The sequence below is a fragment of the Lithobates pipiens genome, unplaced genomic scaffold (genome assembly GCF_037356315.1).
Source record: "Lithobates pipiens isolate NorthernLeopardFrog02 unplaced genomic scaffold, aLitPip1_a1.2 Scaffold_19, whole genome shotgun sequence".
NCBI classification, from domain to species: domain Eukaryota; kingdom Metazoa; phylum Chordata; class Amphibia; order Anura; family Ranidae; genus Lithobates; species Lithobates pipiens.
In genome coordinates, this window is record NW_027507764.1 from 207,763,570 (window position 1) to 207,787,630 (window position 24,061).

Consider the following 24,061-nt stretch of genomic DNA (forward strand, 5'->3'; position numbering starts at 1 on the left):
GACTGGTAAGGTATAGGGTACTACAGTACATAGGGTTGGGTGAGGTACAGTCTGCTATTCCTTAAGGACTGGTATGGGTCCACAATACATAGGGTTGAGGTGCACTACTGCTGACTGCTGTCCTATACTGCAGCAGTCCTTTATCAGTATAGGGACTGAGGTACAGTCTGCTAATCATTCACAACCTACTTGTTCCACAAAGGTCCTTATAAGGACTGGTAAGGTATAGGGTACTACAGTACATAGGGTTGAGTGAGGTACAGTCTGCTATTCCTTAAGAACTGGTATAGGTCCACAATACATAGGGTTGAGTTGCACTACTGCTGACTGCTGCCCTTCTGCTGCAGTAGTCCTTTATCAGTATAGGGACTGAGGTACAGTCTGCTAATCATTCACAGCCTACTTGTTCCACAAAGGTCCTTATAAGGACTGGTAAGGTATAGGGTACTACAGTACATAGGGTTGAGTGAGGTACAGTCTGCTATTCCTTAAGGACTGGTATAGGTCCACAATACATAGGGTTGAGGTGCACTACTGCTGACTGCTGCCCTATACTGCAGCAGTCCTTTATCAGTATAGGGAATGAGAGTTTTGTCACAGGGTCATTTAAAAAATGACAGGCAGAGGAAGAGGCAGGCCCTTCCGCAGGGTTGGTAGGGGTAGGGCAGGAGCAACAGGCTTGAGCCAAAGTGGGAAGTTGCAGAAGGTGCGTTCAATTACTTTAAAGGACGTACCAGACTTGGTTGAGTGGCTCACTCAGCCTTACTCTTCTGCACTCTCCTCATCCTCTCGATCTGCACCCTCTTCTTCACTCTCTGCTATGTGCACCCCCAAAGACACTACCACCAACAACACCACCACCACCACATACCTTCCGCTTGAGTCACAGGAATTATTTTCCGATCCATATCAAGACATTTCTGATGCGCAGCCACTCTTGGTATTGGATCAGGAAGAGGAGGTAGCAACAACCGGCACTCAGCAGTCTGACGACAGTACCCAGATCAGCCCAAGGAGGAGGTTGGTCCCTGCTGTTGCTGCCTACTGCGAGATCTCTACTTATAGCGGTGGGGAAGGTGACATCGATGATGACGTGTCTAGTGATGTCACGTGGGTGCCCACAAGAGAGGAAGAGGAGGGGAGTTCAGAGGGAGATATGGACCAGCAGATAGGGAGGAGAAGCAGGAATAACTTACATTGCACAGGAGGGACAAAGCAGACTGCAAATGTATCAGGAGCGAGTCATCGACCATGTACGGTCACATCTGGCGCTCCCAGGACACCGGCACATGGCTCCGCAGTGTGGGCTTTTTTAACGTGTCCGCTGCTGACAATAGCGTTGCCATCTGCAATCTTTGCAGTCAACGCATTAGTCGCGGTAAGCCCAACACTCACCTAGGAAGGCACATGAGCAGCCATCACCGAGCCCAGTGGGAGCAACGGAACACACAAAGCCACACTCCAGGCTCTCACCGTCCAGCCTCGTCTTCTACTTCTCCTCTCTCTTCACAATTGTCCTCCACTCCACCATCCATCATGCCAAGCTCACGTTTTTCTGCAAAAAGGCAGGCTTTCATGGGCCTAATGTTCAAGCATAAAAAAATGATGACGCCAGATAACCCTCTTGCCCAACGGTCGACGGCTGGCTTGTCAGAACTCATAGCCCACCAACTACTGCCATATTAACTGGTGGACTCGGAGGCCTTTCGCAAATTTGTGGCCATTGGAACACCACAATGGAAGGTCCCAGGAAGGAAGTATTTCTCACAGAAGGGCATCCCAGAGCTATATGGCCATGTTCAGCGGCAAGTGAATGTAACTCTGGCACACAGTGTCGGTGCCAAGATACATCTGACCACAGACACGTGGTCTAGCAAACACGGGCAGGGAAGGTATATCACTTTTACTGCCCACTGTGTGAACCTTCTGACGGCCGTCAAGCATGTAATCCGTGGCACCCGTGTAGATTTGGTTTTACCGCCACGGATTGCATGCAGGCCTGGCTCTTCTTCTCCTCCTCCTCCTCCTACTTCATCCTCCTCCCTCTCCTCCTTGGCTGACTCCTCCTTTTCCGCTGCTAGCGTCTCTTCCGCTGCGCCGCCCAAGCTCCCCAGAACCTATTCGACATGCCAGGTGAGACGTGCCATGCCGTGCTGCGTCTGTTGTGCCTGGAAGCCAAGAGCCACACTGGCCCAGCACTCCTTTCAGCTTTGCATTCACAGGCAGATCAGTGGCTAACACCGCTCAATTTGACAGTTGGTAAAGTGGTGTGTGACAACAGTGCCAATCTGCTTAGCACATTGAAACAGGGCAAAATGACGCAAGTGCCATGCATGGCACACGTCTTAAACTTGGTCGTGCAGCGATTCGTTGTCAAATACCCTGGGGTCCAGGACATCTTGCGGCAGACAAGGAAAATCTCGGCCCATTTCAGAAGATCTTACACGGCCATGGCTCGCCTTGCTGACATTCAGCGGCGACACAATCTGCCGGTCAGACGTCTTATTTGCGATTGCTCGACATGATGGAACTCAACCTTCTATATGCTTGATAGGCTGCTCCAGCAGAAACGTGCAGTTAATGTCTACCTGTATGAACTCTGCGGCAGAACAGGTTCTGGGGAGCTGGGTTTTTTTTCACCGCGCCAGTGGCTGCTCATGCGCGACGCATGCAGACTTCTGCGCCCATTTGAGGAGATCACCAAACTGTCAGTCGCAGCCATGGCGCCATTAGTGACATGGTACCTTATGCCTTCTTTATGGAGCGTGCATTGCATTGTGTCATTGATCAAGCTGTGGATGAGCAGGAGCGGGAAGATGAGGAAGTCGCAATGCTGGATGAATTCCCAGGGGGGGGCTACTCTATCTGAGACAAGTGAACAACAGGAGTCTGAAGAGGAGTCAGAGGAGGATGGTGCCGGGGCGGATGAGGAGGAGCAAGAAGAGCATGCTTTAAACCTTTCTGGGATCCCTGTTGTTGTGCGTCGATGGGGAGAGGAGAATGAAGAGATCGACATTATCCTGGATGATGAGCAGGAGCCAGGCCACCACACCGCTTCCAGTTTAGTGCAAATGGGGGCCTTCATGCTCCAGTGTTTTAATAGGGACCGCCGTATAAAAAGCACAAGGGTCAAGGACCAGTACTGGGTGGCAATGTACTTAGATCCCCGGTACAAACACAAAATGGCGTAAATGTTACCGCCGTCACAGAGGGCTGTCAGAATGGAGCACTTCCAGGCCTTGCTTCGAAAAATGCTGCATTCTGCTTTTGCGTGCGCTGGCAGAGGAGCAATTCCCACTCCCAGAGAAGGAGTTGCGGGTACCAATCCAACAGCGCCTGCAAGAAGAAGCCGGTTTGAAGATGTGTTGGTGACTTCGGATATGAGGTCATTCTTTCAGCCGACCCATCGACAGGTGTCATCCGGATCCAGCATCAGGGAACGCCTAGACCGTCAGGTGTCTGACTACATCGGGTTAACGGCCGATGTGGACGCTCTGAGGAGTGATGAACCCCTGGACTACTGGGTGGGCAGGCTTGACCTCTGGCCAGAGCTTGCCCAATTTGCAATCGAACTGTTGGCTTACCCCTCGTCCAGTGTCCTGTCCGAAAGGACGTTCAGCGCAGCAGGGGGGATCGTGACTGATAAGCGTACTCGCCTAGCTCACAACAGTGTTAACTACCTCACATTTCTAAAAATGAATGAGGCATGGATCTCGGAGGAATTCAACACGTGACCAGTAGACCATGTATATGTCTAGAAACAATTTTTTTAATAGAGCACACAGACCTTCTTTCTTCATTTGGCTCACTTCCTTGTCCAAAAAAAGCACACCGTACTATATGCCCGTACCCTCCTGTTTGAAGAGGTTGAGCGGTGTCATATTTCTACTGGGGCTGCTTATTCTGAGGGGCTCCCACCATCCCTGTGCTGTGCTGACTTCCTCTTGGGGCTGCTTATTATGAGGGGCTTCCACCATCCCTGTGCTGTGCTGACTTCCTCCTGGGGCTGTACCTCTGCTGTGCATATTATGAGGGGCTCCCACTATCCCTGTGCTATGCTCATTATGAGGGGCTCCCACCATCCCTGTGCTATGCTCATTATGAGGGGCTCCCACCATCCCTGTGCTATGCTGACATCCTCCTGGGGCTGCTTATTATGAGGGGCTCCCACCATCCCTGTGCTGTGCTGACTTCCTCCTGGGGCTGCTTACGGTGCAGGTGTCAGTGCTGTATATCACGGTGCTGGTGTCAGATCACTCTATCACGGTGCAGGTGTCATTGCTGTATGTCACGCTGCTGATGTCAGTGCTCTCTATCACGGTGCTGGTGTCAGTGCTGTATATCACGGTGCAGGTGTCATTGCTGTATGTCACGCTGCTGATGTCAGTGCTCTCTATCACGGTGCTGGTGTCAGATCACTCTATCACGGTGCAGGTGTCATTGCTGTATGTCACGCTGCTGGTGATCATCTCCTGCACCCTCTTCTTTGCCTACCTTGACCTTCCCTCTCCTCCATTGCCTTCATGCGCATTACATTTTCAAAGATATCCCATTACATAAGGTTGCCATAAAATGCCAATAAATGCCTTAATATAAATACCATTTAGATTGTCAGCATGTAATTATTATTCCTATATCCATCTAAATAAAAACGGTATTTGGGTTATTAAACCCAAGTGTGATAGTCTTCCCCCTTTTGGTGCCCAAAAATCTAAACTTACCCATGAAACTTGGAGGGATGGACAAGGTTTGATAGCTGTACTGATTTTACCTCCCTCATACAGCCTTGATGTCTCATTATTTTCCTATTTATTTCATCTTACTTAAAGCGTTATTAAACCAAAAAGAAAACATTTATTATATTACAGCTCTGTGATTCGTAGATGTGATGGCTGCATTCGTTTTCGTTTTTAGGCTTTCTTTCTTCTATTTTCATCTGGTGATGCAGTCAGTAACTGTTGTTTTTCAAAAACGGAAGCTCTCAAGCAGAATGTATCAGTTTACAGGGAGGAAACAAACAATTTAACAAATGCAGTGGTACCTACAATGACCAGCTTTTATGTATTTGTGTAAAACCTGTATCCTTTATCCTAAAAGGGACAAAACAGTTTGCTGCAAATTATTATAAAGTGTGAGCTGAAGTTTGGCTTTGATTTGCTAGTGTATTTAAATCTGCTAGTACGTTTAACACTCCCCTCCCCCACAGACTGACCATACTACTGTCTGCTATTCTGCTATGCCTCCTGTGTTGATTTATCCAGATTGGGGGAACTAATACAGGAGGTGTATTAACTACATGCCAACCGCGCCATAGCCGAAAGACGACGTTGGCGATCCTTCCAGAATCTTGCTCCCGTGCGCCCCCTGGGGCATGCACCCGGGAACATCCTTGACTGCGGAGGACCTGGTGCATCTGATAGCGAGCGGCCGTTTACCACGTGATTGCCCTGTCAAATGACGGAGCGATCACTTGTAAACAAACTGGCGTCACGTCATGACGCCGGTTCCTCCCTCCCATCTCTGTACCGATCGGTACAGTGAGAAAAGAGAGGGGGAGAGATGGCAGTGACAATAATCTGCAGTACTCTGCCCATACTCTGCAACACTGTGCAATACTCTGCCAATACTCAGCAACACTGTGCAATACTCTGCAACACACTGCAATACTCTGCAATAACCTGCCAATACACTGCCAGTACTCACCAATACTCGGCCAATACTAGCCAATACTCTGCAATACATTTTAAAAGAAACAAATAATTTTTACAGAATTTTCTGTCTTTTTTGATTAATAGCGCAAAAAAAAAAAAAAAAACAGTGGTGATTAAATACCACCAAAAGAAAGCTCTATTTGTGTGAAAAAATTACAAAAATTTCATTTGGGTACAGTGTTGCATGACTGAGTAATTGTCATTCAAAGTATGAGAGCACCGAAAGCTGAAAATTGGTCTGGTTAGAAAGGGGGTTTAAGTGCCCAGTGGTCAAGTGGTTAATGGACAGATCACCAGGTGAAAACAAAAGGAAAAAAGTCTATAAAAAGAAAACTGATGCAGCCACCACATCTAAGGATTATTAGCTGCAATATATTCAATTTTTGGTTTTGGGTTTAATACTACTTTACCATTGTCTTCATTTTGTATTTCAGCTTGGCACGGAATCAAGAAATTGACAAACCTGTGGTTGTTTTTTATGAATTGATTGGCAATGACGTCTGCAATAAGTAAGTTTCATGCAAAGAATATAACTGCCTATTCATGAAACTGTAAGGAAAAGGGAAATAAGCAATCATACAGTCATTCACAAGGCTCTATTTGCTGCAATTTTAACAGTTACAAGTAGAGGAAATTAAACAATTCACAAGCTTGAAGGATAAAGGCAAAGCCCTATAAATAACCTACACAAACCATGGAAGTAGCCGGCATGATTGAAAAAGGTGATCCGCGCAGCATTGTATAATGCATACATAATCAAAAGGAACATTTCGAGCAGAAAACCAGCCAACTTATATGTCTCTTTTCCAAGCACTTCATGAGTATTTCAATTATCTATAATAGACACATCTCTATAGATAGAACAGCAGACAAAGAGGCAAATGCTTCAAATGTAAGACCACCCTTCAAACAGGACCTTACTGAGAGGGTTGGTCGCAGCAGACACCAAAGACCTCCACTGTACATAATGATGTTATTGCAAAATATGGCACCATTAAGGGAGTACTAGAGGAGGTTTGTGATGAGTACTCCTGCTGCCAGTGGATCAAATAGAACAATGATGGCCATAGAAAGCCTCCCCACAAGAGAAATGTTAACTCTAGGTAAAGTGATTATAACCCAAGCTTTTCAACATATTAGCATCTTGGAAACAGCAAAAATCCCTGTAGGTTATAAAATGATGTCACTAAAGACATTGCGACAATGACACAATAGTGATATACAATGTATAACTTCTGTCCGTTACAGACCATCTACAGGTGTCGGTACCACCCAAGCTTTTAAGTGAAGAGCAGTAACATGAATCACATTCTACATAAACTTTACAGGTGCATACAATACGATCACTTGGATGACAGTTTAGATATCTGGTACCAAATGTTAATGTACAGTTTGGATAAACACCCCAGCCTTGTCAGATTTAGACTCTAAAGGAAATAACTATATCTGAATGGGGAATTGATTACCTACACAAAAATAGCTCAGATGTCACACTCATGGTGGTGACAGTTCTCTCCATTCACCATTGTCGAAGTTCTGCCCCTAACTGGAGTCCGTCACCGCTGCCTTGTATCATAAGATATATGTAACCTTGGCATCTTCATATGTGTTCTGGAAATCCTGTATTCTAGTACAACTTTTTAAAGTTTGATATCGGGTACTATCATGCTTTTATCTGGCACTCAATCATTAAATCTCTTTATTCTGCTTACAAAATGTACACAGAATAGTGAGAAAACAACCTTAAGTAGTGGAACATATGCAAGACCAAACAGATAATTGGTGTACAGTAGATGCAGTATAAATGATAGATTTACTAAAACTGGAGAGTTCAAAATCTGGTGCAGTTCTGCATAGTAACCAATCAGCTTCCAATTATTTGGTGCACAGCTGCACCAGATATTGTCTCCAGCCTTATGCAGGCCATACACAGTCGAATTTCGAACAAATTTTCTTTTTAAAATCAGAAAATTCAGGGTTTTTTGTGATCCGATGATGCCACCATTGATTTTCGAAATTTGGCCGACCAAGCCTTCAATTTCACCTCATGTTGCTACAGAAAAGAATTTTATTGGCCGGGAATCTTCTTTTCTCTCCGTAAATTTTCTTTTTATATTACATTTCTCGCACGATTCTCCCATCAGTGATTAGAAAATTGTTCTTTTTAAAAAATTTCCAACATGTCCGATTCCTAAAATTTGATTTCCACACGAAAATCGGCTGTTGCTGCAGCCCACTAATGGTGCGAAATTCATACTAAAATTCTTAGATATGATTTTTGAAAGAAAATTCTTTTGAAATTTGAACTGTGTATGGCCGGCATTAGTTAATCAACACCTATAACTCCCTTTTGTAGTTCACAACACTACCCTCAGTGGTTCTCAAACCTGTCCTCAAGTACCCCCAACAGGTCATGTTTTGGGAATTTCTCTTAGATAAAATAGCTGACCAAAATACCAAGCCATTGACTCTGATTTAACCACCTCAATACAGGCCCCTTTCTGCCCATGCCAATTTTCAGCTTTCAGCGCTGTCAATTTTGAAATGACAGTTACACGGTCATGCTACACTGTACCCAAACTAAATTTTTATAATTTTGTTCCCACAAATACAGCTTTCTCTTGGTGGTATTTGATCACCTTTGCAGTTTTAATTTTTTGCTAAATGAACAAAAAAAAATGTCTTTCTTTGTTTCTGTTATAAAATTTTGTAAGTAAGTTTCCTCCTTCACTGATGGGCACTGTTAAGCTGTACTGATAAGGCGGCACCAATGAGGTGGCACTGACGGTCGGCACTGATAGGCAGCACTCATAGGTGGCACTGGTGGGCACTGAAAGGCTGTACTGATGGGTACTTATGGGTGGCACTGAGACGGCACTGATGGGCACTGAAAGGTGGCATGATGCATTGATAGGCATCACTGGTGGCACTGACAGGCATTTTTAATTGTCACTGATTGGCATATCCCTGGTGGTCTAGGGTGGTATACCTGGTGGTCCAGTGTAGTGGCCATCCCTGGCGGCATCCTGGTGGTCCTGGGCTGGTATCCGAAGGGGGGCTGCACTGATAAACAATCAGCACAGACCCCCCCCCCCCCCCCCTGTCAGCAGCCAATTGGCTCTCCTCTACTCGCGTCTGTCAGACGCGAGTGAGGAAAAGCCGATCAACATCTTACTGTTTACATCGTGATCAGCTGTGTTTGGACAGAGTTGATCATGTGGTAAAGAGCCTCCATCAGAGGCTCTTTACTGAGATCAGTGTACTGGTGTGTCAGACTGACACACCGCACCATCAATCACCGCAATGCTTGTCCCCACAGGCACGCGCTGGCTGTTATCCTGCTGGACGTCATATGACACCCAGTCAGGATAACTGAACCACTGCCCGCCTGTCATTCAGCTATAAGCTGGGCAGGAAGTGGTTAAAGCACCTGTGCAAGATAAGGGAAAAATCTGCAAACATGGCCTGTTGGGGGTAATTGAGGACAGGGTTGAGAACCACTGCCCTAGATAACAGTCCTCAATCAGTTTAGGAGACATCCTACCGCAGTGTGTATGGTAATTTTATAAGTCTGGTATACATGCAGATTAATCAAAAAAACTCTGTGGTATTGTGGGATGGATGGGTTTAACTTACAGCTTAACAGCTTCCTCCTTTTCGTCACCAGGCGCTGGCTGTTTTTCGTGTTCTTGCAGCCGGCCCCCAATGACAAGGCTAAATAAATATGTGAATAAAAACATTTTTTTAAATGTGCTTGGTGTGGTGGAAAGTGTTATTATTGAGCCCACCTTAACAGAACAGAAATGTTGAAATGGTGAATGAAAAATTCAAGCTACCCTTTGGCAGTGACTAGGCAAATGAGAACTGAAGTAGGTACAGTTAGGCCCCTTTCACACTGGGGCGGGAGCGGCGTCGGCGATAAAATGGCGCTATTTATAGCTCTGCTTTACCTTCGTTTTAGCAGCGCTATTCGGCCGCTAGTGGGGTGGTTTTAACCCCCGCTAACAGCCATAGAAGGGTTCAAAGCGCCGCTTTGCTTGCACTATAGCCGCACTGCCCCATTGATTTCAATGGGCAGGAGTGGTGTATACACCGTTTCTTCACCGCTCCAAAGGTGCGGCTTACAGGAGTTTTTTTCCCTTCCTGCAAGCGCACCCCTCCAGTGTGAAAGCCCTTCCACACTGGAGACACAGCAGCGGCTGTTTCAGGTCGGTTTGCAGGCGCTATTTTTAGCGCAATAGCACCTGCAAAACGACCCAGTGTGAAAGGGGTCTTATAGTCAATAATGATTGGCAGTTCCTGAAGTAATGTGTGTATTTTTTGTGCTGCCTGCACTAATTTAATTAAAAGACCTCATGCACACAGGACGTTTATTTAACTCTCCTAGAAGCCAGCAGCATTTTTGCGCTTTACAATCCTATACAGCTGCTGTTCTTGGCTACAGATGTTTTTTTTTTTTTTTTCTACAGTCAATAAACTCTCCAGCATGTTATCCTATGTGTTCATGCACGCATAGGCTGTTATCATCTCTTTTTTGAAGTTTAGAGGAAGGGAAAAAAATGTGTGACTCCCCTAAGAGTGGCTGTAAAACGTCCAGTGTGCATGAGGCCTAATGATTGCAGGCATCTCAGACACTACACTCATTACTGCAAGCGCTGCTTGAAAAAAGTCAAATTAATGCCATTTGACCTCCTCCCCTGCAATTATCTATATCAGTGATGGCGAACCTTGGCACCCCAGATGTTTTGGAACTACATTTCCCATGCTACTCAACTACAGAGTGCATGAGCTACTACTACTACTACTGCAGAGTGCATGAGCATCATGGGAAATGTAGTTCCAAAACATCTGGGGTGCCATGGTTCACCATCACAGATCTATATTATAGATGATTGCAGGGGAGGAGGTCAAATGGCATGTATTTTACTTTTTTTCATGCGAAAGTTGCACAACAGCTAAAAAATACTTTGTTTTACTTGTGTTCTAGTCATGCAGATACACTTAAACATATGACAACACCCGCAGAGATGAAAGCTGATGTCATGGAGGATCTTCAATACCTAGATACCCATTTACCAAATGGAAGCCATGTCATTTTAATGTCACTAGCTGACGGACGATTCCTCTGGGATTCCTTACATGACAGATATCATCCCATCGGTAATTAAAATTCATGACAATGCTTGTTCACCTTCATTATATAGTATATGTATTTATAAACTGAATATTTGTATTCATCTCCAAATTAAATTGTCAATTTAAATTTCTTTTTTCTTAATGCAGGACAGTTAAACAAGGATGTCACATATGCACAATTCTATGATTTCCTGAGCTGTCTTTCGGTAAAAAAAAAAATATTACATTTAAATGTATCAAATGACAGGTAGTCACACAGTCAAATAATAGGAAAATATAAAAGAAGAGTGCCTGGAGACGGATTTAATGCATTTCTTCATAGTTCATATAAGCCTCTAATGTTTGTTTTACGCTTTCATTGTTTCAGTAGCAAAATGTCAGGTTTTGTTAAGTTGATTTGAAATTACTGTGTTTGAAGATGCAAATTGTTCTTCTAGCAGACTACATAGGCTAATGTTAACTTGGATACTCTGTGTCAACAAAACGGTTCTGGAACTTTTGTAATTGAAAGATGTTTCCATATATTTAACCTTCTTGAATTTAATTAAACAGTATAAGTCAGATAAGGTAATAATGTAAACCTAGTACTAAATTTACTTTCAATAAGGCCCCTTTCACACTGATGGACCGATTGGGTGCACCTATCAGTTTTTTTAGGCGGACCCCATCGAGCGATCCGTTGCTCTCTATGGAGCAGCGGATGTAAATGGACATGTGTCTGTTTACACCCGCTGACATCCAATCCCATCCACTAAAATTGGACAGATGGGGGATCCATTCCCCATCTCTCTGGCAGATCTGATCAGATGACAGTTATTATTATTCAGGATTTATATAGCGCCAACAATTTACGCAGCACTTTACAATATAAAAGGAGACAATACAGTTACAATACAATAAAATACAAAAGGATTAACCTCCCTGGTGGTAATCCCGAGTCTGGCTCGGGTTAGGATTTTACTACCATAAGCGGTAACCCCGAGCCAGACTCAGGATCGCATCGCTGGATACAGGGAGAGGTTACTTACCTTGTCGCCTGGATCCAGCGATGTCCTCTGCGCTGTGTGATCGAGCTGTCCTCCGCTCGATTCACACAGTGCCTGAGTGCCGCTGAGCTCCGTTCCCTGCGACGTTATGGGCGCCAAATTCAAAAAAGATAAAATACACAAAACACACACAGTACTGTAATCTTACAGATTACAGTACTGTATAAAAAAAATTACACACCCCCTTTGTCGCTAGTGGTCTGTGCAGTGCCCTGCGTGCACTTTTATATTATAAATACAGTTTTTTCTGCCTGGAATTTGGAGATTGTCCATAGCAACCAAAAAGTGTCCCTTTATGTCAAAAGTGATTTTAGACCAACTAGAAAACAGCGATAATAAATTAGAATCACTTGCAGAATTGAGCGATAGTGATTTGTGGGGAAATTCGTCATCAAACACTAAATCTAATGACAGCGACAATTCTGCAAATGAGCAAATTTCAGTGTTTTGGATTTGATTACATTATTGAATAATTTTTATTATTATTTATTATATTATAAACTTTATCATACCCAGGATGTCTACTAGACTCTGGTTTGAACAGATTTAAGAGAGTCATTCCTAAGAATTACAGGACTACAATATAAAACGCCAAATTTCCATGCAAAATAATTGTACCGCTTTCAGCACCTAAAACCAGAATGAATCATGCCGCCAGGGAGGTTAAGAGGGCCCTGCTCAGAAGAGCTTACAATCTAATAGGGTGGGGCAGGTGGTACAAAAGGTTAAACTGTGGGGAATGAGCTGATGGAAGTGGTAGGAGATTAGTTGGAGACATGATAGGCTTCCCTGAAGAGATGAGTTTTCAGGGATCGTCTGAAGGTAGCAAGAGTAGGGGATAGCCGGACCAGTAGAGGTAGCAAGTTCCAGAGGATGGGAGAGGCTCTGGAGAAATCCTGGAGACGAACATGGAAGGAGACGAGAGAGCTTGAGAGTAGGAGGTCTTGAGAAGAGCGGAGAGGATGATTTGGGTGATATTTGGAGACAAGACTGGTGATGTAGCTCGGGGCAGAGTTGTGAATGGCTTTGTATATTGTGGTTAGTATTTTGAATTTAATTCGCTGGGTGATTGGGAGCCAGTGTAGGGATTGGAGGAGAGGGTTGACAGACACTAAGCGGTTGGTAAGGTGGATAAGTCAGTTGGATAAGACCGTTGGATGCAAATGGACAGGCAGGCTGTTTACATCCGACCGCCCACAGAAGAAAAGGGAGCTGTATCTGCTCTGCATAAGCATAGTGGACACAGACCTGTCATCTGCCTGTTCAGCAGGGATCAGTGGACATCCCTCGCTGAGTAGGCGGATCCATGGGTGGAGTGTGAAAGAGCCCATAATCAGGGGTTACTAAAACTGGAGAGAACAAAACCTGGAGCAGCTCTGCATAGAAACCAATCCGTTTCATTTTTTTTATTTTTTTTTTGGCAAAAGTTAATTGAACAAGCTGAAGTTAAAAGCTGATTGGCTATCATGCACAGCTGCACCAGATTTTGGACTCTCCAGTTTTAGTAAATAAACACCTTAGAGGATAACGATTCACATACTGTGTTGAGTGAAATTACGGTTTACATACATGTCCATATTCTATCCATATGTAATTTCTCAACCAGTTTAGTATAATGATTTAAATTTTTAATCAAACAACTGTTTGCTTTATGTTTAGATCAACCCTTGTGTAGGTTGGATGAACAAAAATGGAACAATCCGAAATCTAACCACAGAGGTAATAATCTTACAGTATGAATCAAGAAAGGCATAACTACATACACTAGCAATTAATAAGGTCATCACATCTGTGTGTGCTTCCATGTTTGTGTGTAGAACAAGAACCATACATGAAATCTTAACTGGCCTTACTCAATGCACTTGCCAATTGTGGCAAAATTAGGTTTAAAATTTCCTGATTTTGCCAATAGTTTGGCAATAAATGAACCCCTTAAAGTGGAGCACCGCCCAAAAGGGAAAGTTCCGCTTGTTTGCACCCCCCCCCCCCCCTTCCACTGCTACATTTGGCACTTTTTGGGGTGGAGTGGGTACCTGGTTATGACAGGTTCCTGCTCCCAGTTCTAGTTAAGATCGCAGCCCTCCCCCCCCCCTCCTTCCCCCGCAGTCTTCTGGGACACATCACAGGTCCCAGAAGACTACCGGACTATTCACAAGGCACAGGTGGCTCACGCATGCGCAGTAGGAAACAGGCTGTGAAGCTGCAAAAGCTTAACTTCCTATTTTCCTTCCTTGCTATGCCGACACCTGCACCCAAAGCCAATTAAAGAATCGGTTAGAGTGAGGACATTACTGGATCCCTGGACAGGTAATTGTCTTTATATTAAAAGTCAGCATTTACAGTATTTATAGCTTCTGACTTTAATATTTTAGGGGGAGCCTGGAGCTCCTCTTAAAGAAAATGGCAGCTGTATTTACCTTTTCTAAACAAGCAAAACTTTATATGTTTTTTAATAATTGAAAAGTTTTGTGTTAGCCCCTGTCCACACGGTCGGAAATTCCAATGGAAAAGGTCCAATTGGATTATATTGTCGGAAAATCCAATGGTGTGTGGGCTCTATCAGACTTTTTCCGTCGGAATTTCAGATGGAAATTTTTTTTAGAGCAGGACCTCAAATTTTCTGACAACAAAATCCAATCTGACTTTTTACGATCGTTTGTAGAGAATTCCAATCGGACAAAGTGCCACGCATGCTCAGATCAAATGACGAGACCAAAGCTATTGGCTACCATCCGCAAAGTAGTCCCGTCGTAAGGAACGAATGTCATCACGTTCTGAACGATCGGATTTTCCGACAACTTTGTCCGACCGTGTTTATGCAATACCAGTTTCGGACAAAACCCGTCTAAAAAAATCTGACGGATTTTGTTGTCAGAATGTCCGACCATGTGTACAGGGCTTTGAAGGTAGGTTAGGGCACCACAAACTCTTTAGTTTGTGACTCACCTAAGTTTCATCAGTTTTTTTTCACATTTGCATGGGATGTGGTGTGTGCAAAGTAACAGAGGAGTAAATAGTTTTTTTTTTTTGACTTGTGATTTTACTTTTTTGGGTCTCCAGCAGCTTAAAGCTAACAACACCTCAGAATTATCGCTAAATCCAGCAAGATGTGTTACAAAAGTGCCTGTAGAATTTCATGCTCACTAAGTGCATAATAAGCAAGGTGTGAGAAACGAAACCCCCAATTATTTGCTGTGGTGCCTTTTCGTTGACCTGTAGTATAGGTTGTTGGTAAACAAATTTTGATATGACAAGCAATAGAATCCATGTGATGTCCTCTATTGTAGTTTGTCCAGATTAAAATGTATGGCATAATACAGAGGTTAAAAGATGAAAGGCAAAATTAATAAACTTGATTATGTAGTCTTGTTGAGTATAGTACATGTGTTGCATATCTTATGTGTGATAATGCTTGTTTTCTAATTTTCTCTTGTAGAGAGCTGAACAGCTTTCCAAAGTCCTTCAAGACATTGCAACTTCTGAGACGTTTACACATTTTAAGCTTAATTACTATGAACATTTATATCAGAAAGGTAAAACATCAATTTTACTTTTGTAACTTTAAGTACTTGTTTGCAGACCTGCATTTCTAGAAAGGGCCAGGAGGCCTGGACCGATGGTGGGGACATCTTAATGGGAACAGAAAATTGTTCCTAGCTTCAGAATTTAATGCAAACGTGAAAAATAGAACAAAAATACTGCTCTTTCAAACAGGAGCCAGTGGCATTTGAAAACACTATGGGGGCGATTGACTACAGGCAAAGAGGCTGTTCACTTTGTAAGGGAATTTGCAAAAAAGCTTATAATGTGATGAAAAATCACTTTGCAAAGACTACCCAATAACATACAGAAGAACATAACTAAAAAGGTTTTATTAGATGATAAAAGTCAGCAGAGCTTCACCTTATTCAGTAAGCAAAGGAAGCATCCCCTTACAAAGTGAAAAATTCCCTTTAAAAGTGAAAAACATATTTTGCATTCAGTATATCAACCGAATTTGCTCATTTATGAAAGAGTCTGAGGGAAAACATCTCTGTCTGTTGTCCCACAGCAACCAGATTCTGTTGTTTTTCCTCTGTATTCCAAAAAGTGCATTTGATTTTTTTTTTTTGGGGGGGGAGTACAGTAGAATTGCCTGAAAATTCATATGAGATGCAGTGTTTCTTCCATAATTAATGCATCAATAAGATGTATTGTAATTAAATTTAGTTTTTCATAAAAGAATGTTGTTGGCTGCCATGGCTGTTATCTCCTTGTGATGATGCCTTGGCTTCAGTGCTGTCTAAAATTACTGACCTACAGTAGTATAGCTATAGAAATTAAGAATTGTGACTTTTCTTACACTAGTTTACAGCATACTTGTTCTGGGTCTGTGGCTCAAATGTACTTAAAGTGGTTATAAATCCTAAACATTTTAAACTTCTTGCAATCCTTGCATTAAGGTAAAAAATGTTAGGCATCAGTACCCCCCCCCACCCCCACCCCTTTATACTTACCTGAGCTGTGCCCATCTGCAGTTCTTCTCTCCCCTCACCTCCTGGTCTCTGAGGCTTTGCCAAGGAAGTGTGAGCAATTTAAACCAGGAAGCGGGGGGCAGGGCCAAGTCTGTGACCCACGCGAGTTCCCCAATAGAAAAGGGCTTGAGGGCACTCGGCAAGGGGGGAGGAGCCAGAAGGAATGTTGAGGGACATGAGAAGAGGAGGATCAAGGAAGCAACTCCATTGCACAGAGCAGGTAAGTTTGAACTTGTTTGTACATATTAAGTTTTTTTCTTAATTAACAATCACGTTAAGTCAGAATTTCTGAAGAGAGGCAGCATTCAGAGTTACTTTAAATTAAATAATCATGATATAGTCCTGTCAGTCAGCTCTATTTTAGAATTACAGGTCAGCATTTGTATTTTTTTTTTTATTGTATCAAAAAGTATTTTATAGTTTTCAACCCCTGAGCAAGGCAGGGCTGTAGTTCCCTTAAGGAGCAGTGCATTGGGCAACTGGATAAAGTGGGCATTACAAGGACTCAATGATTTTTGCCTTCTTGTTGTTCCCGTTTCCTTTTCTCTGTGAACATTTGTAGCAGAATTCAACAAATGTTCTATAGATTAAGTGTGTGAATGGGATCTTGAGAGGAGTCAGAAGACTCACTATAGTTTAACCACCTGCCGACCGTTGCACCCGACATACGTCGGCTCAATGGAAGTGGTGGGCAAACGGGCATACCTATACATCCCCTTTAAGAGGCGGGGATAGAAGGCACGCATGCTCCGCCGGAGGCACACGCCTGATGCGTACAGTGTGACCGGCGGACTCAATGTCGGCCGGTCTCCCAGCGATCGTGTCACGGAGCCGCAGAACGGGGAAGTGCTTATGTAAACAAGGCATTTCCCCATTCTGGCTTGTGTCATGACAGAGATCACTGCTCTCTGTTATCAAGAGCAGTGATATCTGTCATGTGAGTTGAAGCCCACCCCCCCACAGATAGAATCACTCCCTAGGACACACTAACCCCTTTATCGCCCCCTGTTTAACCCCTTCCCTGCCAGTGTCATTTACACAGTAATCTGTGCATTTTTATAGCACTGATCGCTGTATAAATAACAATGGTCCAAAAATAGTGTCAAAAGTGTTCGATGTGTCCGCAATAATGTCGCAGTCCCGATAAAAATCACAGATCGCCACCACTGCTAATAAAAAAAATTATAATAAAAATCCCATAAAACTATCCCCTATTTTGTAGACGCTATAACTTTTGCGCAAACCAATCAATATACGCTTATTGTGATTTTTTTTTTTTTTTTACCAAAAATATGTAGAAGGATACATATCTGCCTGAACTGAGGAAAAAATATTTTTTTATATATATTTTTGGGGGATATTTATTATAGCAAACGTTTTTTCAAAATTGTCGCTCTTTTTTTGTTTATAGCGCAAAAAATAAAAACTGCAGAGGTGATCAAATACCACCAAAAGAAAGCTCTATTTGTGGGAAAAAAAGGACGTCAATTTTGTTCCGGTGCAATGTCGTACAACCTCGCAAATGTCAGTTAAAGCGATGCAGTGGCGAATCGCAAAAAGTGCACTGGGCAGGAAGGGGGGAAAATCTAGCATTTGTCAGTCTGTACAGTAAAATAAAAAAGTAGCCTTAAATATGAAGCAGACAGATTGCTCATTCTAGTATTAGCTTTTACCAAAATAAAATAAACATGTAAAAAGTGACCCAAGGGACTTATACAAAAGGAAGTGATCCTTTAGGAAAGCTTAGGACAATTTGATGTCTAAAACCTGGCCCCTATCAGAGGTCCAACTTAATATCATCCTCATAAAATGAACAAAACAAGATGCAGTAATGTTCCTCTAATGATATGTCTTCTTTTTTCCTCTTATTCATTTTATTCACGACTTACACATCAGCGTGTTTTTATTTTAATGCTTTGCGTTTTAATAAAATGTGCAGCTTTTATTCCTGGGGCAGACAGATATATTAGTCTGTTATGTCCTCTGGATACAACTTGCCAGGGCAGCGGTTTACAAATATTTCCAAGAGATGCCATAATATTTCATTCCACCCACGCAATGTCCCCACGCCATAACACATAACTATTTTTGTAAAAAGAGAAATTTTCTTTATTTTTTCCAGCCTCTAAGGTTATTACATTTGCATTAAATGCTACGGTTATATAAGCCGAAGATGACTGCATGCGATAGAGAAAGGAATATAAGAAATAAGCATCAATGCAAATGCTTTTTTTTTTCATGCTCTTCTCCTCCATCCTGTTTATAATTGTGTGCATCCTTCCTGAATTAATGATACAGAACTGGAAATTAAATATTTCATAGTTCCAGAATGTATTCCTGTCTTCTTCTATCACTGTGAAACGCTCTGCACATTGTTTTACCATCATTTACAGTCATTTATGCTTGCTGGGTTTCCGCGCAACAAATACCTTTAATCAAGATAATGTCTTGCAGTTTTTGATCTTATTTCCTATAAAGCAACATAATGCTTGAGCATGACATTATGCCAGTTGAATATTAAAATAAAAAGTGTCTGCAGATTTTAAGGGCAGGAATGCTATTAAATTCAAGGTCTACAATTTGCGTTAATAGCACAACCTACATCCTAAAGTAGAATAAAATCTCATATAAACTTTAACATGGTATTCTAAATTCAAACACTGTTTTTGATATTTTTTTTCATCTGCAGCTGTTATTAAAATGATAACTAGTGATCCTGCCATGAATGTCCTTGCTGAGGCACTTCCTATTAGGAGGCGACCACTGTCTCCCAATTGTGTTCCGGCATTGTCATCTTATCACATACACCAATGAGATGGAGAATACAGGCAGTTTTGCCAATACATACAGTATGCACAGCCCATACATATGCATCATTTTGTATGCCATGTCTAAGGGCTCATATCGATGGGCATTCTAGTCAAACTCAGTGTTTGCTATGTGCGCATGTGTTTGAAAAAAAACCCACAGATTTTGGCAAATAAGACTGACTGACTTTCACCTGCTTTGCATGCAGTTCAAATGCAGCTCAATAGGACATACTGCATGCGGTTAAACACAGCCTCTGAATTGCCATGTGCACGGCTCAATAAAAAGGTCAATGGAGTTTTTGCTGACCTGGGTTCCAAACACATGTTAAATGCAGAAAAATTACACCTTCTGGCATGAGCTATAAGAACCCAATTCCATCGCCCAAAAGGTTATAGTGTAGGCTTGAATAGGATGTAAACCCTCACATATACCCAGTGAAGTGAACAGCCTCAGATGATACACAGGGACAAAACAAATCTCCCTACATAAGTTTTACATGTATACTGTATATCTGCTGTCTTCAACTTGCTATATTCTTTAGAAAGTGCACATCGTGTTAAGAGATTTCTTTCTTCCTGTTCAGCACTGGGAGTGGATTCTTGGCCTACACTGTGACAGCTGATAGGAGGAAAGGCACACACCTCCACTCCACATAGGAAAAGGAAGGAAGGAATGAATGTGCAGAGCTGTGCTGTGAATAGACCAGCTCTCTGCTAATCTATTTATGGCACCCATTCCGACACAAATTTTAGGCTGGTTTTATCTTGGTTGTCTGAGAACTTGTCTGAAGTTATCATGCTGATAACAGAAGAACAAAGCAGCAGAAAGATACGGGACTCAGGGCTTTGGAGAGAGACAAGAAAACACTACAGATATATGTGCTTAGGTCAAATTTCCTGAATCAGGTTTACATTTACTTTAACTCATAATTGAACATATACAAAAGTAATGGTACATGCTCTCTGCTTTTCTTCCACTTTCTGGAAACCATAGACTAATATTATTTTTAAGAGATAATTCATATACAGGACTCAGGGTGGAGGTTTATTACATTCCACTAATAACATTTATCACATCAATCTGATTTTTTTTTTTTTAAGTGATTGCAAAATGGAAAAGTCTTGGAGGAAAGCCATGGGATCTGCTGGAGCCAGTGGATGGATTTCATCCTAATCAGGTAAGGAAATGTTCCCAAGTCTACTTCTTGCACTTAGAAGGGTCCTACACTAAAAAGGAGGTTTTCCAAAACTGGTATACACAGAATCCGATGCAGCTATGCATAGTAACCAATCAGTTTCTAGGTTTTATTGTCAAAGCTGAATTGAACAAGATGAAGTTAAATGCTGGTTACTATGCATAACTGTACCAGTTTTAGCAAATCTCCCCCTAAGACTGCCTCTTAAAGGATAAGTTCACCTTTCGTAACATTTTGCACATCACACTATATTCAAGGTGTAACATGTAACATGTCACGAACAGACCGGCCCCCGTACCTCCCTGATCCCCAGTCTGACAGCTAGCAGGGATCTTCAGCCCCTCCCCCCCGGCTAGCTATCACAATTGCCACCTGCATCACTTATTCAGTTTCCTGTGAATGGGAAAGTTGTCGGCTTGTAGTTTTCAATGAACTACCATGGCGCTGTGGAAATTCATTCTCTCTTGTCAGATGGTATCTGCTTGGCCATATGGATGTATACACTGGCAGATCTGCTGGAGACCTGCATGGCACCAGTGATCTACTGATTGCTGGTGCAATGCTTTACAGACTCCAAAAAAATAATAATAATAATAAATGCAATTTTTTTTACATGCAAAACAATTTGCGTTTATTATTTCTTTCTAAAAAGTGAACTTATGCATTAAGCTGTGTCTCATTGGGATTGGGATTCAACTAGTTATAGGTATTTCTGGAACAAGGAGTGTTCACTGTTATTTAAAAAAAAAAACAAGATAGAGGTTTTTATTGCCTAAAATGCCATAGCACTAGCAGCTAAGAAGTTATTTAAAGAGGGATTCCACCAAAAAAAAAAAATATTAAAAGCCAGCAGCTATAAATACTACAGCTGCTGACTTTTAATAAATGGACACTCACCTGTCCCGGGTTCCATCGATGCCGGCAGCCGAGGCCGATCGATCGCTCGGCCCTCGGCTGCTGCCGTCACCATTCTAGGTGAGGGAATCAGGAAGTGAAGCGAATCGGCTTCGCTTCCCGGTTCCCTACTGCGCATGCGCGAGTAGCGCAGGGCAATAGGAATTCTCTGCGCTGTCACTGGGACCCGTGTGTATCCCAGCAGACAGCGCGGCAGGACAGGAAATGGCGTAGACTCCCACGGGAGTCTATGCCCAGAAGTGGGTGTAAATACCTGTCTTTGACAGGTATCTCCACCCCCCTCCCCCCTGAAAGGTGCCAATTGTGACACCGGAGGGGGGGAGGGATCCGATCAGCGGAGGTTCCACTTTAGGGTGGAACCCCGCTTTAAGACATGTATGTACTAAAAGTACAGTTATCCTTTAACAACAATTGGCTATGACATCTTCATAGGAGAATTTCTTTTGTTGCCAGGAGTTTAGTCTGGGTACTAAATTGCTCAGTGTCTCAGATTAGACCACGTGCCATATTTATAGATAAATCTAATGGAGATGTGTACTTTTTTGGTGTATAGTCAACTTTACAGTTAAATATACAGAGCCCTAAATTAGACCATACTTATGTACAGTGCACTATACAGTAATATAATATGTTAACATTAATAAATAACAATAAATATACATTAAAAAATTGTACCAGTTGACTTTAATTTGTATTTTTCAAACTTGCAGAGAAGTTTGTTTTTTTACTTTTGGAAAGAACAGAATCAATATTATATTATAGTTTATAGTTTATGCTGCAATTTGTCACTCTGTTACTTTTCTATTGATTTTGACTTCTGTGCAGTTTCAGCTTTGTTTCTATCCATCTTTTTTTACATTAAGAAGCAAAATGTGATTGTTTGACTTCCTACATTTCCAAACTGCTGCTTGAATTTAAAATTGACAAAAAAAAGTATTTTGATATTCTGACTCAGCTAATATTATTGTAGGCATCTATCCAGAAATCTGGAACATCTTATAAAAGTATCAATCCATACATGGCTTTCAGCTGAATCTGCTGAGTTTGCAAAGAAGGCTGAAAAGTGTAGCACTACAATCCTCCTTTCCTGCCGCATCATGGCAGCATACACTCTGGGTTGTGACTCTGCCTCCACAACCTGATAGGACCACATAACTATAAGATGACGATACGGCCCCCGCCCCAGCATTCTCTTATTTTTCCTCACCTGTTGGGACCACATGGATCAGCACCCCCTTACTGCTTCGCCCCAGCCAGGTACTAGCCTCTCCTGGTTGGAAGTCCTTACCGGTACAGCCTCTAAACGAAGCTAAATGGAAGGAACGCCGCTCTGGTGATCTCAGGGGTATGTTTCAAGACTCTCTCTGTGACCTTGGGGAAAAGCCTTATACGGGCTTAAAACTGCTTCAAGTTGTCCTCAGCTATCTTCTGTTGAGTCTTAAATAGACTCGGGTGTCGCCTCCTATTCATCATGATAAGCCTTAAACAGGCTTTGCAACATGCTATTGAGCACTCTGGCATATAAGCTTTAAACAGGCTTGGTCATAATGCAGTGGTATCCATTCTATCTGTTCCCTGTGTACCTGTTTTTGTTTCCTTCTTTCCTCCATGCAGCTAAGGGCCGCTGACCATTCAGGATCCGGGATGCAGTTTCAAACGTGCTGGAGATGAAAGCAGCCTTTCAGGCCCTCCTGGCCTTCAGTACCTACCTGAGGGGGAAAACGAGTCCTTCTGAAGATGGACAACAAAGTGGCCATCGCCTATATCAACAGGCAGGGGGTACCAGAAGCTCCTCCCTGATGCGGGAAGTTCGCCCTGTGATGGAGTGGGCTCAATTGAACTTACTGGATCTGAGAGCGGCCTATATTCCAGGGACCGAGAATCTCCTAGCAGATTCACTCAGCAGAAGTTTTGTTTCCAACAACGAGTGGTCTCTGAGTCCCCAAGCATTTACGCTCATAACTCAGACCTGGGGCTCACCGGATATAGATCTAGCAGCTACTCCAGCAAACGCAAAATGTCAGAGGTTCCTATCAAGTACCCCCTTCCCTTTAGCGGAGGGAATAGACTGCCTTCAACATCCCTGGTACTTCAACCTCGGCTACATCTTCCCTCTGACTCCCCTCATAGCGAGGTTTCTTCTGAGGCTCAAGAGGTTGACAGCATTAGTAGTGGCAGTGATCCCCTTTTGGCCAAGGAGGCCGTGGTTCACTACTCTCCTTCAGCTGAACACAGCGGATCCGCTTCCTCTACCACTGTCAGCAGACCTGCTCTCCCAGGGCCAGCTTCTACATCTGAACCCGGAGAGGTTACATCTGATGGCCTGGAGGCTGAGAGGACTAGGTACCTAGAACAGGGCTGTTCTCAGAAGGTAGTGGAGACATTACTTTAGGCTAGGAAGCCGAATACCAACAACACACACTGAAGGATCTGGGAGAGATTTACCACCTTTTCCCAACAACAAGGTTGGGACATATCTTCTCTGACAGCCCCAAAAATCCTGGATTTCCTGCAGTCAGGCCTAGAGAAAGGGCTTTGATCCAGTACCCTGAAGGTCCAGGTATCAGCCATATCCACTATGACGGGGGTAAAATGGGCACACGACCCCCTAGTCATCCAGTTTCAGAAAGCTTGCCTTAAGCTAACGCCACCTAGAAAACCTTAATTACCGGCATGGGATCTTTCAGTTGTCCTGGAAATCCTGTCTAAAGAACCTTTTTTCCCACTCGACAA

At 43.0% G+C, this 24,061-nt stretch overlaps 1 protein-coding gene across 2 annotated transcripts in view; it reads left to right on the top strand.

Moving 5' to 3' along the window:
* The window catches only part of AOAH (acyloxyacyl hydrolase), a 211,271-nt gene that overhangs the window by 182,997 nt on the left and 4,213 nt on the right, over positions 1 to 24,061 (top strand). For both annotated transcript variants that reach the window (XM_077491659.1, XM_077491660.1), the window contains exons 15-20: positions 6,146 to 6,220; positions 10,699 to 10,871; positions 10,995 to 11,053; positions 13,553 to 13,612; positions 15,330 to 15,426; positions 20,319 to 20,395. In XM_077491659.1, the coding sequence (XP_077347785.1) occupies positions 6,146 to 6,220; positions 10,699 to 10,871; positions 10,995 to 11,053; positions 13,553 to 13,612; positions 15,330 to 15,426; positions 20,319 to 20,395 (541 nt within the window). The remainder of the gene's footprint in view (positions 1 to 6,145; positions 6,221 to 10,698; positions 10,872 to 10,994; positions 11,054 to 13,552; positions 13,613 to 15,329; positions 15,427 to 20,318; positions 20,396 to 24,061) is intronic.